This window comes from Monodelphis domestica, chromosome 6 (assembly GCF_027887165.1).
Source record: "Monodelphis domestica isolate mMonDom1 chromosome 6, mMonDom1.pri, whole genome shotgun sequence".
NCBI classification, from domain to species: domain Eukaryota; kingdom Metazoa; phylum Chordata; class Mammalia; order Didelphimorphia; family Didelphidae; genus Monodelphis; species Monodelphis domestica.
The window spans coordinates 157,532,178-157,548,959 of NC_077232.1; the positions used below are offsets into that span (position 1 = coordinate 157,532,178).

Consider the following 16,782-nt stretch of genomic DNA (forward strand, 5'->3'; position numbering starts at 1 on the left):
GATACAAATATTTAGACCTCAAGTATCCTTTTTGCCCTTTCAGGCCACTCCCTGGCACCCCAGCCTCAGGCTACAAACTCTTTCCCAAGCCTCCTTATGAAAGTGTGTTTCCTTTCCGTCATTTTCCAGTGTATATAGAACCCTAAATTCTTCAGTTCATTGGAAAATCCCCTTAAAGACACATTTTTCCCTGACAAGTGTTCCCAGAGTCCCAGAGCTTGTTTTTGCAGGTCCTTGGAGCACTGTCTTCTTGCCCTGAATTAAGACTAATCCTTTCTAACCACTTTAGTGGTTCTGTGTTTCTCAAGGTTGACAAGACCCTTATTAAAATTATATTGGTTCTGTTTTTTTAGGTTGACCCTGCAAAGAAAACTCCAACTGGGGTCATAAAAGTCAAAAGGTCTAAATCAACTAAAAAAAGAAATAAATTGCTTTAATTGTGGTTCTAGTTAAAGTTAGCATAGTATTTAGCAGTCTGTGCTTGTAGAATGAGAATGGAATGAATGAGTATGATTTTATTATTTACAGCTCTGAATGAGTACTCTTAAGAGAGTTGGGACAGTCTTATTTATATACCAAACTCTGATATAGTTAACACAAAAAATGCTGATTAGCCTTGCTATTAAGAGCAAAATTCTTTCCCTCTGATATCCCAGTCCCTTCCTACATAACATGGGTTTAATAAACTTGTTACTTCTCAGGATTGCTTTTCAATCATTATTTATGCATATTTCCTAGATCAGCACTAGTTTAGACTTTTACTATCTTTCCATTGCTATTTCCAATCTGACCTTTGTTCTAGTAATAATTTTGTTCTAAGTTAGGAGTAAACATTGGGATAAATATGCAATGAAGAGTTTGAGTTCTTTCCTCCTCTTCTGAAAACAAGTAGAGGTAGAGCTAGAGTTCACATTCTTTAATTTCCACTTTTCCTGTGCTACAGAAGGGGTGTGTTTCAACTATTTTGGTCAAACCTGTTATCTCATTGGGGGAAACAAACATACTGAGAAAAGTACAGAATTAGTTTAATATTAGTTGCCCCGAGAGCCCAAGCGATTTTCTCCAGGTGGCCGGGCTGGGTTGTATCCAATGTGAGACTTAAAACCATTCCTTTCTGCCTCAGAAAATAGAATCTCTCTAAGCTGGAGGTCTAGTTGCTAAGTGAAGTCACAATGATTTCCTTAGAGTTGAGCACAAGGGATACAGAGCTAAAGAAAAAAAATTGGCCCTGCCCTCAGGGAGCTCTAATTCTAACGGAGAGTGTAAGCAATAAGTAACTCTCCCAGAAGGCCAGGCAATTTAGTTAATAATAGAGCGGCCCGCAGGTTTTCAAGAGAACAAAGCGTGCTTCCCTTTGGGCTTCGGAGAACATCAGGGAGCCTAGCGGAGACACTAGGGGCACTCGGGGCCAAGTTTGCAGACCTCCGGCGTGCCAGTTTTCCCCAGGGGAGCTACACCGGATTGAACATTTCCGATTAGAAAGGAGTGCAGGAGTAGCCTCAGAGGAAGCAGTGCTATGCGTAAGAAAGAAAGGGGACTGGGACCATCGGCCCAGAGAGGCGCGACCTTCAAACCGAGTCTCGGAGCCCCGCATTAGGGAGGAGCCTAGGGCGGCCGGATCCGGACTCAACCATCCCTCCCTAGGCCTACGTCAGAGCCCTAGTTCGAAAGAGGTAGGGGGAGGGCTGGGAGGAGTTCTGAGGCAGGGTTAGAGGGCCAAGTCTCGCCTGCCCCTCCCCAGCCGAATCTCGGCATCCTACAGCCTCTTTCTACTCGCTGCCATCGCTACTGGACTGGCCCAAGACCAGAAGGATTGCAGGAGGTGGAGCACAATCTTCCTACCGGAGCCGCCGGGACGGAAAAGAGGCTGCGCACTAACGTCACCCCGTCCCACTTTTCTCTGTTCCCTCCCTGCACTGTGACGTTGCCGGAGAGGAACGAAGCGTAAACAGCGCTGGGCATTGTGGGAGCGGGATTGTCTCACGCAGGAAGCCAGGCTCCATTTTAGCGCCGCCCGCAGCCGCCATCTGTTTCCCCTCCCTCTCCCCTCCCCTTTCCCCCTCCCGGCCCGGAGCCTTAAGGCGAAGGTAGCCGCTGAGGCCCTTAGGAAAAAAAAAGCGGGAGGAGGTGAGGAGAGAGGAAAGGGCTGAAAGAGAAGTCGGCCGCGGGCTCGTGGGGCTGAGGTGGCGGCGGAGGCCCGGTCTCGCGGGGCGGCAGGCGGGAGGGCGGACGGACGGGCGCGCGCAGCGGCGGCGGCGGCGGCCGCGCGGACGGTGCCGAGGCGGCGGCTGCTGGAGGAGGAGGAGAAGGAGGAGCTGCATCCTAGGGGCAATGGCGGCCGACAGCCGGGAGGAAAAAGGTGAGTTCGGAGAAAGGGGGACGGCGCCTGGAAAGGAGTGGGGAGGGGTTGAGTCACTTCGGTGAAGGGACAGAGGCAGTGGTCGGCTCGCCCCGGACCTGAACGTCTCCGTCGTTCCAGAAGGGAGGGGGTGGGGGTTTCTCCTCGCGGGGAACTCTGGCCCCACCCCCACCCCGACTCCCTGTCTCCTGGGAGAACAGGCCTACCAGCCCTTGTACGGCGTGGCCTTCCTTTTTAATCAGTTTCTTCCCTTTGAACCTTCTTTCGCCTTGCCTCCTCCAGGCCCTTATCTACCCTGAGCAGTTTTTGCTGTATTTGTACCTGGGGTGGTATTGGATAAAGGATGGAGTAGGACATTTTTTTTTTCCAGTTCCAATGGAGGCCTTTAGCTCTACACTATAGGCCTGCTGCGTAGGTTCTCTACCCGACCTTTGCTTTTCATCCTCCCTTTCTTTCATCCAGATTTTCTCTACCTTTCGTTTAAAAGCAGATTGTAAGGATTTCGGGTGTGCCTAGGACATTTCGTCAGGAGGATTGTCAAAGCTTGTTGAAATTCATGACTGTGTTTAGAGTATTCTAAGTAAACGGGAATGTGGCAGGATTTATAGCTCTTCGATTTCGTCAGTAGTATTTGTTTAGGTGTACAAATGAACAAATACATATAAAATTTAGGTTTCATTGTTATGTTCTGGTGGTAGCATTTTTCGGCGTGGTGCTTATCTAGACTTAAAAGGTTTCTTTCCACCCCCCTTTTTCTTTGTGAGCCAAAAAAGACAGCTTAGACTAGCAAGGATGTTTATATGGTGTATACAAAGTAGATATTGGGAATTCTTTTTCTTTCAACATAACTCTTGTTTTGATATTTGGGGCGTTTATTGAATCATAGATTTACAGTTGGAAGGAAAATAGTCATTTGGACCAACCCCCTCATTTTACATATGAGAAAACTGAGACCCTGCTTTCAAGGTCAAGTAGCTAGTGACAGGTCTGGGATTTGAACCCAGGTTCTTAGACTAAATCCAGCTGTCTTCCTTTGAACCTTTGACTTTTCTTTAGCTTTATTTTGAAGGATTGGTTAGGGAATGACTTTCTTTTTTTGAAAATAGAGACTGATATAGATTTGTAGTCAAAAGATCTGGGTTTAAATCTAATCTTTGCTACCTGTAACATGGGAAAAATCTTAGGCGTGTTTCCTCTTCTGCTAGATGGAGCTAGGCTCACTGGATATGAATTCAAATATGACCACAGGCCCTTACTTAAGGCCTGTGTGATCCTGGGTTGTTGTAAGGACTAGATGAGAGAACAATTGTTAGATATCTGGCAAATAGTAGGCTGCATTGTAGGTAATGATTTCTAACTTGGCTTCTTTGCTACTGTACCTAATTGCTCTCATACTACATCTCTGAGATTTTCTTTGCTGTCTCTTCTCTAATTGTATCGGTCCCCTGAGGCTGTTTTCTACCTTTTACTTCTTTACACATTTCTTCAAGAGAGCACATCTAGTCACATGATATCATCTATTTGAAATATGCCCGATGATTCCTAAATCTATATTTCTATCTCTGCTTCTCTTTTTCTGATATCGATATCATATCTTACTTCACTTTTAGTACTAACTTATTGTTGACAAAAGATACTGTCTTTTCCCTCCAAGTCTCTGAGACTAAAAATCTTGACTTTTCTGTCTTTTTTCTACATGAAGTCTTTTTTTCATGGTTGTTCTTTTTTTGGTTCTGTTTTTTTTACAATACTTATTGCCACAATGCTCTTGTCACTTCAATTCTTGGATTGTTGCAGTTTTCTCCCTGGATTCTTTGATGCTAGTCCCTTTCCTCTAACATATTGCTACCAGAGTAATCTTCATGAAAACAACTTTACTCTTGTGGCTTTGGGATTTAAAGGGGGAAAAATTTGTTATTGCTCCCAAACAAAGACCCGCTAAGTCTCATTTTTCTTTTTCTTCAGGTTCTATTAATCATCTCTGCATTTTACTTAACATTCTCCAGCCTAAAATAATCTTTATCTCCCCCTTCATTTATCTAAATCTTAACCATCCTTCAGCCCCAACTTCTAGTTCTTGTTTCATGAAGCTTTATTTGACAATTACTTCCTCCTCCCATTGACACCTCCCCTTCCCCAGTTTCTTCTTTCCTTTAACTCAAAGCACTTCTTAATATAGTGACATCTACTTTTTTAGTCTTGTTCACAACTAGATGAGATTTCTTGGAAGCAAACCTCACATCTTATACTTTTATATTTCTATCATAGTGCTTGACATAGTCAGTAACAGTTCTCAATACCTGGACTCCATAAATTTGATAATTTTTTGACATTCTGATTACTATCTTGACATAATAGACTTTCTAATCCTATGTGTTTTATTTTATGCATTTAAAAACATTTTTCTGAGAAATCTATAGACTTTACTAGACTACCAAATGGGTCGGTTTTATAAACAAAACAAAGCAGCTTTTCTCAAACTAATTTTGGACACTGGTGCTTGAAATAAATTGATCAAACTCATAATTACTGAGGAAAGAAGACTTTGAGAGCAAAAAAGATAGTGAAACCTTTTTCCTGCTGTAAAATTGACACATAAGAAGTAAGTTTGCCACTTGATGCATCACCATCACTATCCTTCATTCTTTGCATAAACTGGAAATGTAGAGCACTTTTTGAAAAACTGGTTCATATGGTAAGATATACCTAAAGTTTTTTTTTTTTAAGGCTATTTTTGGTAATGGGGTATAATATAGGTGACCGTATTTTTCTTTCATTATTGTTCTCTGAGATTGTGAATCCCAGTTTATTCCATTACTTAAAACTATTCAATTTCATTTCTCTCATTTAATATAGAATTACAAAATCTACATAAGTTTGAATATGGAAATAATATTGTTCCTCTTAATGAAAAAGGCAACATGTCACAGGGGATAATGGACTTGGGTTTAGGTAGTCCTCACATAAAATAACTGAATTGGCAAGTAATTTAATTCTTGAGTACTACAATAGCTCTCAGACTATAAATTACAAACTAGTTACTAAACCCTATTGATGGAAGGAGTTTCCAAACCAGGAAATATACAAAGCTAAAATCTCAGGTTCTTACCAAAAGAAAAAGGAGAAACTTCCTTTAAGTACTGTTAATTCAGTTAAATTATTTTATGAAGAGGAAATGGCTGTAAAAATATGAATTTAATTTTATACAGTCAAGTTTTAACTGTAAAGAGAAATAGCAAATTTCTGGGTTGTAGTGCTGAATTTAGAAAGAGGAAAAATGTATTTAATATCCAGGCCTTTTTCATTTAGTTTTGTGACTATGGGGCACATTAATATATGAGCTTCTAATTTTACTGTTCTAAAAGTGGTGCTAATAATATTTGCATTACCTACCTCACATAGGTATTGTGAATATTAAATTTATAAAGCACTTTCAACTATCTTTTTTCTTTTTTTTAACCCTTACTTTCTGTCTTGGAACCAAGACAGACTAGTGGTAAGGGCTAGGCAATGGGGGTCAAGTGACTTGCCCAGGGTTACACAGTTGAGAAGTGTCTGAGGCCATATTTGAACCCAGGACCTCCCATCTCTGGACCTGGCACCCAGCTGCCCCCTAGCTATTTTTTTTTAAGTTTAGTTTTTTTTTTTTGGTAAAGTGACATAGCAAGGAACCATACAGAGATGAGTGATAATTGATTACTGAACATGGTGTTGATTTCACTCTCAGAAGCACAATTGATTAGTCTTTTTAAAATCTTGATGATTTTTTTTGTTCCAGAGACTTAATAGTTCTTCAAATGAATTTACCAACCTGTATTTCTCCAGCTCTTAATTTGAGGTTATTGAATTCAGTAAACCCTTTGATTGTCTTGAAGAACCATCACAAACCTCAAAAAAACAAACTTAAAATTGTGTTAGTGATTTTTTTGTTTCCATGTAGTAAAACAGGAATTCTTTTTAGATAGAATTATATCAGTTTTGTAGTAATAGTTGAATATCCATTTCAGCTTTAAAAAAAACCAAACCCCCAAAACATGCCAATACTGTTATAACTTTAATTCCTTCCTTCTAGCATCTGTTATACTCCATTTAAATATATGATTTCATTGGTGCAGATATTCTTTTCTTTGATGTACTTCACACACTCTTATTGCCCTCACATGACTTTCATATAATCTTTGAGAGTTGTAGGTCCCCCCTCCCCCCATTAGCTCTATATATCAATCAAATGAACCTCTCCAAACTGAACTATGCTTAACAACCAGATATATTGAATAGAATGCTGTAATAAGAGTTCAAAACAAATCTCTGCCACTATTTTGTGACTTTGGTCAAGTTATTTAATTTACCTAAGCTTTCAGGTTCCTCATGTAAAGAGAGGAGGTTGGACCAGATGATCTCTAAATTTGCTTTTCTCATCTGTGAACTTATGGTCTCCTGACTTTGGGGGGGAGACAAAATCCAATCCAGCTTCCCTTTTGAGGTATTTCTAACTTGATAGTACTCCGAGAGCTCTCTGTAAGAGCCCAGACTCATATCCAGCCATGCTAAGAAATCAGTAGTAGAACTTTAATTCAGAACCATATTTGACCATTGCTCCAGAATGGTAATTAAGAGAGAGTGCTAAAACACATTTTTCTTCAAAGGGGAACACGTATTTACCTTGTAAATAGGATAAAGACTTTTTTCATATTTTAAAACAAAATTGATTTTTATTTTCCTAAAGACTAAATATTTGTCATGCATCATCCTAGATCTCAAAGTTAGGTGATCCTTAATTATAGTTGACTAAGCACATTTTTTCTATCACTTAAAGTTTACACAGTAATATAAACATTGACAGTATCCCTTATTTATTCTTCATATGAGGAAACCAAGGCTCATAGAAGTGACTTTTGAAGATCTTGCAGAAACAAATGTTAGCAGATTGCTGAAGAAGACAAGGTATCTTCAAAAAAGAAAAGTTTTAATTGTTACCTTTTGCTTTTCTAACAGACTCTTGAATCCCACCCCAATTTGAAACCCCTTTTGTAACAAAGACAAACATTTTGTGGTACAGTGGAAAGACAGCTCTGGATTTGGAATCAGAATTTGGGTTCAAATCCTTCCTCTGCTACTTAACCACCTATGTGGTCTTGGGCAAACCATTTAACTTCTTGAGACTTCAGTTTCCTCATCTGTAAAATGAGAAAATTAGACTAAAAATGACTCCCAAATTAACTTCCAGATCACAATTCATTTATTTTAGCAATGCCAGTTGACATGGGGACCCTGAATACTACATTCATAGCCATTGTTCCAACTTCTGTACCCCAAGTAGTTATATTGATTACATTTTTTGTACACATTGTTCCTTTGATTTTACCTTCTTCATTCTGTATTATTTAAATATAGCTTCTAGTTCACTAAATTCCTCTTTTTCTTGGGGGATGGGGAAAGCACAAAATTATTCCATTACATTCATACATTACAATTTGTTCATGCATTCCCCAATAGGCACCCATTTTTATTTTATTTTTTGCTTCTTTAGATTGTTAAATATAAGGCATCTTTGTGAATTTCCTGCCCTGTCATGAGTCAGTGTTTTGCCATGGAAAGATTTGGATTTGGAAGTCAAGAAAATCTGAGTTCAAATCCCACCTCTGCTACTTTTCTACCTGTATTAGCTTAGGCAAATCATTTAACCTCAATTTCTTGATCTGTAACATGTGAATGATTGGATTAGGTGGCATTCTTAAGCTTGGTTGTATGATTTTTAAAAAATTCAAGTTATGTTACTGAATGGGATAAAAAATTATCTGTAGGTTGGAAGTATTTCAAGTAAAAGATTTTTCATCAACTTGCCAAAAGATGTTAGAAAAAATTAAATAGTTGCTCAAGTCATGGTTTATTAAGCACCTAATTCTAAAGATCAAGCACATTTTGTAATTGCCATTCTTAAGAAGCAACCTCTTCCTAACATATCACTTGATAAAACAACTAAATTGCTATAAAGGAAGAAAAATTGTTACGAGATTGCCTATTCCCTGTGTTTTATTTTCTTTGTCTTGTAGTGACACCCAAATTTTTCAATTTTTCTCAAAATAAACAATAAGGAAACCTTTCCTATTATGTCTTTTGGGTCTATGCAATGGGTTCACCATATAGATAAGATTGCTTTACTATTACAGGTTAATGCGTAACAATCCTCAGATTTTTTTGGTCCTAGATACATCTACCTGCTACAGGTTCTGCTATGTTGTAGAATTCAAAGTATATATGTTTTGCATTTGTTATTAAAAGATATGTTCATAACAACTTGAGCAAGAAAAGTAAAACTGATTCCAAGTAGTCGAAGTTCCAAAGAAATGCATGAGTAACAAAACAGCTATTGTTTATTATATTTGCCATTCACTGTTGATTACCTACTGTGTAATATGCTTTGTTGCCCAATAGTATAAAGTAGAAAATTGTTGAGCTCTATGTGAATTCCCACTTTCATCTTTTAAAACAAACCAAATCTGTCAAAGCCTTAATTAGCTCAGATCATATTTCTTATTGAGGAACCAAATGGACTATAGGATTTAGAAATTTTTCTTAGTTATTTTTGACAGATTGGGATACTTATATACTACCTTGGAGGAAACCTGCAGTGTTTGACCTTAGGTCATGATGTGAATGAAATGGAAAGGGAAGGATTTGGAGTTTTAGGACCCAGAAGTTTTTAAGACCTAGAAGGTACAGAGCCCCTAGAGCCATGTTGGTGAACCTATAGCCCTCATGCTAGAGGGGCTGCTCCCTTCTCCCTAACACCATGCCTAAGGATATTTTTTCACATCACACCTGCCCCTCTGCCCAGCAGCCCAATGGGAGCTCTTCTTCCCTCCTCTGTCTGGAGTAAGTGGGTCACATGCAGTCAGAGGGGTGCAGTTTTAGGCCCTCTCTAAAAGGTTCACCATTTCTGCCTTTAGTAGAAACTATTGTTTGACTAGTTCTTAAGTTGGGATTTCTTGCTGTTCTAGGCTCTGTTTTTACATATCTTCTGATTGAAGTGAGTGCAATGTGAATCTTGTCATGAGAATAGTGTTGTATTTTTGATAATCTACTTGTGTATATATGTATATATATTTGACTTGATAGTATCATAATGTATAGAAAGCTGGCTTCCAAATCAGGAATAGGTGTGATAATTTTTAATCATTTACTGTTGATTGACTTGGGTAGCCTTTGGCAAGTCATTTAACTTCTTAGTGCTCTGGGCAACTCTCAAGTTTTGAAGATTCTAGGGAGATGTTGACATGTATTATAGATGAGTTTCTTTAATCTATAGAGTTCCATGTACCAATACAATTCCAGATTCAGAATCCATCCATAACCCTGAATCTGTGCTTCTTAATATCCATATCAGCTATGGTAGGTCATTTTACCCCTATGGGCTTAAATTTCTCATCTGGAAAGTGAAGGGATTGAACCAGATGGCCTTGTAGGGTGTTCCTTCCATTTCAAAATCTGTGAGTCTATGAGCATAGATTTAAAAAGATCATTGATGAAATTTACACATCTCCATGTACAGTACCATATGTTGAAGCCCAGTGTTGTGAAAAGTTGTGCCAAGTTATTGAAGATTAGAATGGAGAAAAATCCAGTTCATTTGGACTAGTTTTTTTTAGTAAGCAATTTTAATAGGTTAGTTGAGATTGGAAACCAGATTGCAATGGTAGATGAGTGAGTGCATAGTGAGGAAATAGAAGCATTTGTATACAATTTTCTGGTGTGATAAAAGAGAAGTGGTATAGGATAATGATTTTGACAGGATATCGGTTAAAGGAAAATCTTTTTTTTTTAAACATTATTTTATTTGGTCATTTTCATACATTGTTCATTGGAAACAGATCATTTTCTTTTCCTCCCCCCAATCCCCCACCCCCCCACCCCTTCCCTAGCTGATGTGCGATTCCTCTGGGTATCACATGTGTCCTTGCTCTGAACCCATTTCCTTGTTGGTATTTGCATTAGGGCGCTCATTTAGCATCTCTCCTTGATCATGTCCCCTCAACCTCTGTAGTCAAACAGTTGCTTTTCCTCGGTGTTTTTACTCCCTCAGTTTGTCCTCTGCTTGAGGATAGTTTAGTTTTTTTTTTTCCTCGTAGATCACTGCAGGTTGTTCAGGGACATTGTAAAGCCATTACTGGAGAAGTCCATTACACTCTCTTGTACCACAATGTGTCAGTGTCTGTGTACAATGTTCTGGTTCTGCTCCTCTCACTCTGCATCACTTCCTGGAGGTTGTTCCAGTCTCCATGGAATTCCTCCACTTTATTATTCCTTTTAGCACAATAGTATTCCATCACCAACATATACCACAATTTGTTCAGCCATTCTCCAATTGAAGGGCAACCCCCTCATTTTCCAATTTTTGGCTACCACAAAGAGCGAAGCTATGAATATTCTTGCTCAAGTCTTTTTCCTTATTATCTCTTTGGGGTACAAACCCAGCAGTGCTATGGCTGGATCAAAGGGCAGACAGTCTTTTATCGCCCTTTGGGCATAGTTCCAGATTGCCCTCCAGAATGTTTGGATCAGTTCACAACTCCACCAGCAATGCATTAATGTCCCTACTTTGCCACATCCCCTCCAGCATTCATTACTTTAAAGGAAAATCTTTTAAGGAGAGTCTCACCTGATCATATTCAATGCGGCTATTGAGAAAGAGCCAGTAAGAAAGGACTAAAATTAAGAGAAAGAGATCTTTCAGGCAAAAGAAATTCCAAACTTGCCTTCTTTTTTTTTTTGAACCAGTTTAATACTAGGGAAAAACTTAATCATCCAAAACTTTTGACAAGAATCATGAAACAATTAGCAACATGATTCTTAAAATGCATCTATATGATTACACCTGTTTTTAAAAGATAGAAAGTTGAGACCTACTGTTCTTCTATATTGTGTACTCTTTTACTATTACCCTTAATCCCTCTATATCTTAATCACTTCTAGTATGGGATCTTTTGCCCCTCATATACTTATTTCTGTAATTTCCAGTTTCTTTTTCTATATTTTCTTTCTCCCACTAGTCCTCTGCATCCTATTCCTCATCCTTGCACTATATTGAAATTATTTTTTTAGAGGTCAGCAATCCATTATTGTGTTTTTACTATTTTAAAAAGAAAATGTTTTAATGTCTTCTGTATATACATTAGCCATTTTCACCCCAACATCCCATCCTCTGTTGAATCTTTTGTGACAAAGAAAAATAAATAGAAATAGCAGGTGAACAAAATAGTCTCCCTCAGCACCCTCAACTCAACCCCACCATCATATCTACCATAATGGAGGTGTGATTTCCCCCTCCCCCCCCATTGGGACCCTGTTTAGAAATTTTTTAATACTCAAACTTAAGTTTCTTTTTAGTGGTTTTTTTATTTTCATGGTTTTTTCTTTGTTTCAGATTACATCTGTTCTCATACATATTTTCCTCCTGGGTCTTTTATATTTGTTTTTTTTTCTTTAAATTACTATATTGTTTCCATTTATATGCCACACTTTTTTTTCCTCACCCATTCCATAATTGGTGGGCAGTCACTTTGTTCCTAAAACTTTGTTATCACAAGGAACACTTTAATGAATATTTCAGTATGTTTTGGTTAGTCTTTTTGTACCTCCTTGGAGTAATTCCTATTAGGCTACTGAGTCAAAGGTTTGGAATAGTTTAGTTCCTTTTAAAAAGTCCACATTGAAACTCAAAGTAGTTATGCCACATTATAGCTCCACAAACAGTGCATCAGGGTTCCTGTTTTCTCATAGCTCCTCTGACTGTTTTCTATATTATCATCTTTGCCAGTTTGTATGATGTGAAACTTCAATATTGCTTCAATTTGCATTTTTCTCTTTGGAGACTCTTTTGTGCTGTCATTTATAGCTTATTATTTTGAAAATTTTGTTCACTTCCTTTTTACCACTTATCAGAAGGTTACGTTGTTTAAATGTTTGTGTCACTTTCCTGTCAGTGATATTTAATACCAATGTATTTTCTATACTAGAGTTTTTCTGTCTTCACTGATTTTTTTTTTGCAAAAGCTTTTATGTAATTAAAAAATTCCATTTTTTTATGTTGCCGTTTCTCCATCTTTACTATTTCTACTTATGTGTCTAATCTTTTCTCATTTTCTAGTATTCTGGATTCCTACCCAATACTTTCTCCAACAATTTTGCCAAATCCAGGGAACTTTTTTCAGCTCCCCATTGTTATACATGACTGACTTCTTAACACTTCATCTTTCAGCTTCCTTGGTATTACATTTTTCTTACTCTCTTCTATCTGGTTTTTCTTCTAGAAATTCCTTTGAATGTACTTTATTCTTGACTGATTTTGTCTTTTTTTTCCCCCCTCCCCCCTTTACTGAGCTCAGATGTTTTCACTGACTTCATTTGTGACACCTTTGGGCTGATTCATAAATCCCAGTCTTCCAAGTTTGAGCCTTGGATTCATCTTAGACTCCTTCATCCCCTGATATAATCTCTGTGTATATTCTATTGCTTATTGTTTCACAGTATCTATAGCCAATCTGTCTCTTTCTCATCTTTCTTTTCTAGTGTTCTCCCAAATTGGATCATTCTACTTTTGCTTTCTAATCTATTCTTTTACTGTTAGATTCATTTAGACTTCTTTTTAACCTTATTAATCTCTTCCTGTTTCACACTTTAGCTTTAAATACCAATTCTTTTGGCTTTCATAGGCCATTTATTTCAAGAGATTTAGAAATTACATAATCCATAATTTAGTTTCTTTATTTTGTATATGAAGAAGCTAAGGTAAAAGGACTTGCCTAAAGTTCCTGGGCCTTTTTACTAAGGTCTTCTGTTTCCAAATACAGGGTTTTGTTTTATTTTTGTTTGGCTCTCTAACCAACTTTGCATAATCTTTACTTCCTAATCAATAGCTTTCATGTTATTTATTTATTTTTACTTAGGCAGCACACAGTTGCTCATCCTTGTTCCTCCTGTGCTTTTTGATCATTCCTGAATTAATGTGTTAATCATTCCTTTCTTTGGCTTCTTATAGCAGAAAAGCTTTTAATTTTGTCCTCCCTTGATTGTTTTAGGTATTAATTATGCTTCTGGAACTGAATTACATGCATTTTGAGGATAGGGACCTTGTCTTATTCCCCATCATCTCTAACTCAAGGTTGAACACATACTAAGTGCTTGATACATGTTGATATTTACACTTTCTTTCCTTTGTTTTAGATGGAGAACTTAATGTTCTGGATGATATTTTGACTGAAGTACCTGATCAGGATGACGAATTATATAACCCTGAAAGTGAACAAGATAAAAATGAGAAAAAGGGTATGGGAATTTTTCATTATTTTCTTGGAAAACAACTGTAGTGAAAACAGATGTAAATGTTTCGATGGCCTAAGAAAACAGCCCCAAAAAAAGTCAAAAAAATTTTACTTTACATCTGGCATTTATTAGAAGCATATTTGAGGGTATGGAAGAGCATATTGGACAAGAAAAATTTTCTATAAAAAAGATGTTAAATTTCTTAAATTCTTAGAAAACATTCTAAAGACAACAGGGTATTTTGAAATAAAAGAGTTTAGTGGGATTAAGAACTTAAGTTTTATTTTTACAGTTGATTATTGTTGAGAAACATTTACTCTTTTTTTGTTTTTCCCTGTAAAATACATACATTACCTTTAAGGTGTTTATAGCTTTTAAAATTCTCTTTTTAAGGTTCAAAAAGAAAAAGTGACCGAATAGAAACTACTGAAAGCAAGAGACAGAAACCTTCTGTACATTCAAGACAATTGATGCCAAAGCCACCTAGCTCATCTATTAGCAATAACAAAAGAATAATTAGTACAAAAGGAAAGCCAGTAACAGAGTATAAAAATGAAGATTATCAGAGGTCTGAACGAAAGACCCGTTTATCAAGTGGCAGTTCCAGAGAGCCATATAAAAGTCAACCTGAAAAGACTTGTGTCAGGAAAAGGGATCCTGAAAGAAGGGCCAAGTCTTCCACACCAGATGGTTCACAGGTAGTAAACATTTTTGCAAGTATAAAAAGAAAGCAATTCTCTGATGCTTTTGTGAATGAAGCATATTCTTTTAGAACTATTTGTGCATCCTGATGGTATATATTGTATGACTGCTGATTCCCTTTTTCTTTAAACATCAGAGAATTAGGCATGATGTGGATAGACGGCACAGCAGATCAAGCCTTTCTTCTAAAGAAGAAGTAAACTCAGAAGAATATGGCTCTGACCATGAGACTGGCAGCAGTGGCTCTTCTGAAGAGCAAGGAAACAACAGTGAGAATGAGGAAGAAGGAATGGAAGAAGAGGAAGAGGATGATGATGATGGGGAAGATGAAGAAGAGGTAGAAGAAGATGGAGAGGAGGAGGATGAAGAGGAGTATGAGCAAGATGAGAGAGACCAAAAAGAGGGCAATGATTATGATACTCGAAGTGAAGCCAGTGACTCTGATTCTGAGTCTGTATCTTTCACAGATGGTTCAGTCAGATCTGGTTCTGGCACAGATGGATCAGGTATATGCTACAATTGCAAATGAATACTTTTTTAAAAATCATTGATTTGTTTAGCTTTTTCTTTTGAATGCATCTAGATTGACTGGTAAAACAAAAGATTATAATCATAGTATCTATGTTTAGAGCTTGAAGGGATCTAGTCCAACCCCTCATTTTACAAATGGAGAACTTATAGCCCAGATAGTTGGTGTGATTTGATCACAGTCACAGAGTTAACAACAACTGGGATTTGAATCCAGTTCCTCTGACTCTCATCACACTTTCCATAGTACTAGACTGTTTCCTAAATTAACTATTGGTTTATTTACATGGAATTTCCAGGATATTATCAATTAAGATGAGTCTGTATATAAGTAGATATAAAATTTAATTGTGTTATCTTCATATTTCACAAGAATAATAAAGTTTTGAGTACATTGCTAGAAATTATACTTCTTTTGTAGTTAATTGTCAAAGTGCTTTAAATCTGGCTAGGAGATATGGTATATATTGTTTCATCTTCTGGTTCCTGTTTTCTTTAAGAGGAAATGGCTAGATATTGAATTGAAATGGGTTAGGGGAGTTGAAGGATATTGACTTTTTGATCACAAAATACCCTAGTTATATCCTATTGCTCAGTTTAGTTCTTTACTTCATGCCTTCTATATGGGAATAAATATTTGTAACAAATGAGTGCTTAATAGATAGGGATGAGTGAATATTATATTTACTCTAGTAGATCATAAATAATTTTTCTGATCAATTAAAGCATTTTAATAGTTCATTTATCTTTGGAAGTAATTTTATTATATGGAATACATCAGTAACTTTTTTATCAAAAAATATTTCTGGCCTTGGAAATATACAACAACTTGAACTTTTATAATGAGACAATTTTAATAGGGTATTTTTATTATCTATTTAAAGGGTATACATTTCTGAAAAACTTTTTCAATCAAGGGGATTAATTGGAATCTTGTCTATGTTTATTTGATCTCTGAATGAATCTCCACACCTGAGACCTCTCATGTAAATGAATCATGTGTATGTGAGAAAGCACATTTGGATTCCTAGATTCATAATCTGTATCAGTCAAAATTAGTTTGTTTTTTTTTTAATTTCACAGTAATTGAGTATGTTGGCAAAGTAGCTATTAGTGGTAGGAAGGGAGGGAAGGTGCAAAAAGAAATAAAGAATGATCAGTTTTATATCTATTTTTGTAAGGGTATATTAGTAATGGGTTTGCATTTTCTTAGTTGAAAAGGAGATTAAATGTTCTTTTGTCTCTGGGAAAGTTCTCTTTTAGATTGCTTTTTAAAAATAAAATTTTACTACTAGTAGATATTTAAATATGAAGTATGTCTTCTCTTGAGTAACACTTCTACTAATGCTTTGTCTGACACTGTTGAAAGGCCGAGGAAAAGGGACTTGCAGTTAGTTACCTTATTAATAACTGCTTCCCCCTTCTACATCATAGTGGAAGTAATTATTAGTACTTTTTTTTAAACCCTTCTGCTTTAAAATCAATATTGTATATTGTTTCTAAGGCAGAAGGAGTGGCAAGGGCTAGTCAATGGGAGTTAAGTAATTTGTCCAGGGTCACACAACTAAGTGTCTGAGACCAGATTTGAAACTAGGACCTCCCATCTCTAGGCCTGGCTCTCAATTTACTGAGTCACCTAGCTGCCCCCATTAGTACTTTTTACTCACAAATAATTGAGGACAGGCTTAGAATCCTTAAATTAGGTTTGATGTCCCAAGAAAATTAAAGTTAAAAAGAGAAATGCAGTGTGTATGATTATTTGAAATTTGGGGAAACTTCCTACTCTTAAACTTGGCAGGAAGAGCATAAAATACAAATCATTTGAAGCCAGTTAAAGGAGTTAGCCACAGGGATCCAACATGCAATCTTTA

At 37.0% G+C, this 16,782-nt stretch overlaps 1 protein-coding gene across 4 annotated transcripts in view; it reads left to right on the forward strand.

The window, feature by feature from the left end:
- Positions 1-2,229: 2,229 nt before the first annotated feature.
- Positions 2,230-16,782, forward strand: part of YTHDC1 (YTH N6-methyladenosine RNA binding protein C1) — a 34,128-nt gene continuing 19,575 nt past the window's right edge. For all 4 annotated transcript variants that reach the window (XM_007496368.3, XM_001366688.5, XM_007496369.3 and 1 more), the window contains exons 1-4: positions 2,230-2,359; positions 13,583-13,684; positions 14,075-14,379; positions 14,520-14,889. In XM_007496368.3, coding sequence (XP_007496430.1) covers positions 2,332-2,359; positions 13,583-13,684; positions 14,075-14,379; positions 14,520-14,889 — 805 coding nt within the window. In that variant the 5' untranslated portion in view covers positions 2,230-2,331. The remainder of the gene's footprint in view (positions 2,360-13,582; positions 13,685-14,074; positions 14,380-14,519; positions 14,890-16,782) is intronic.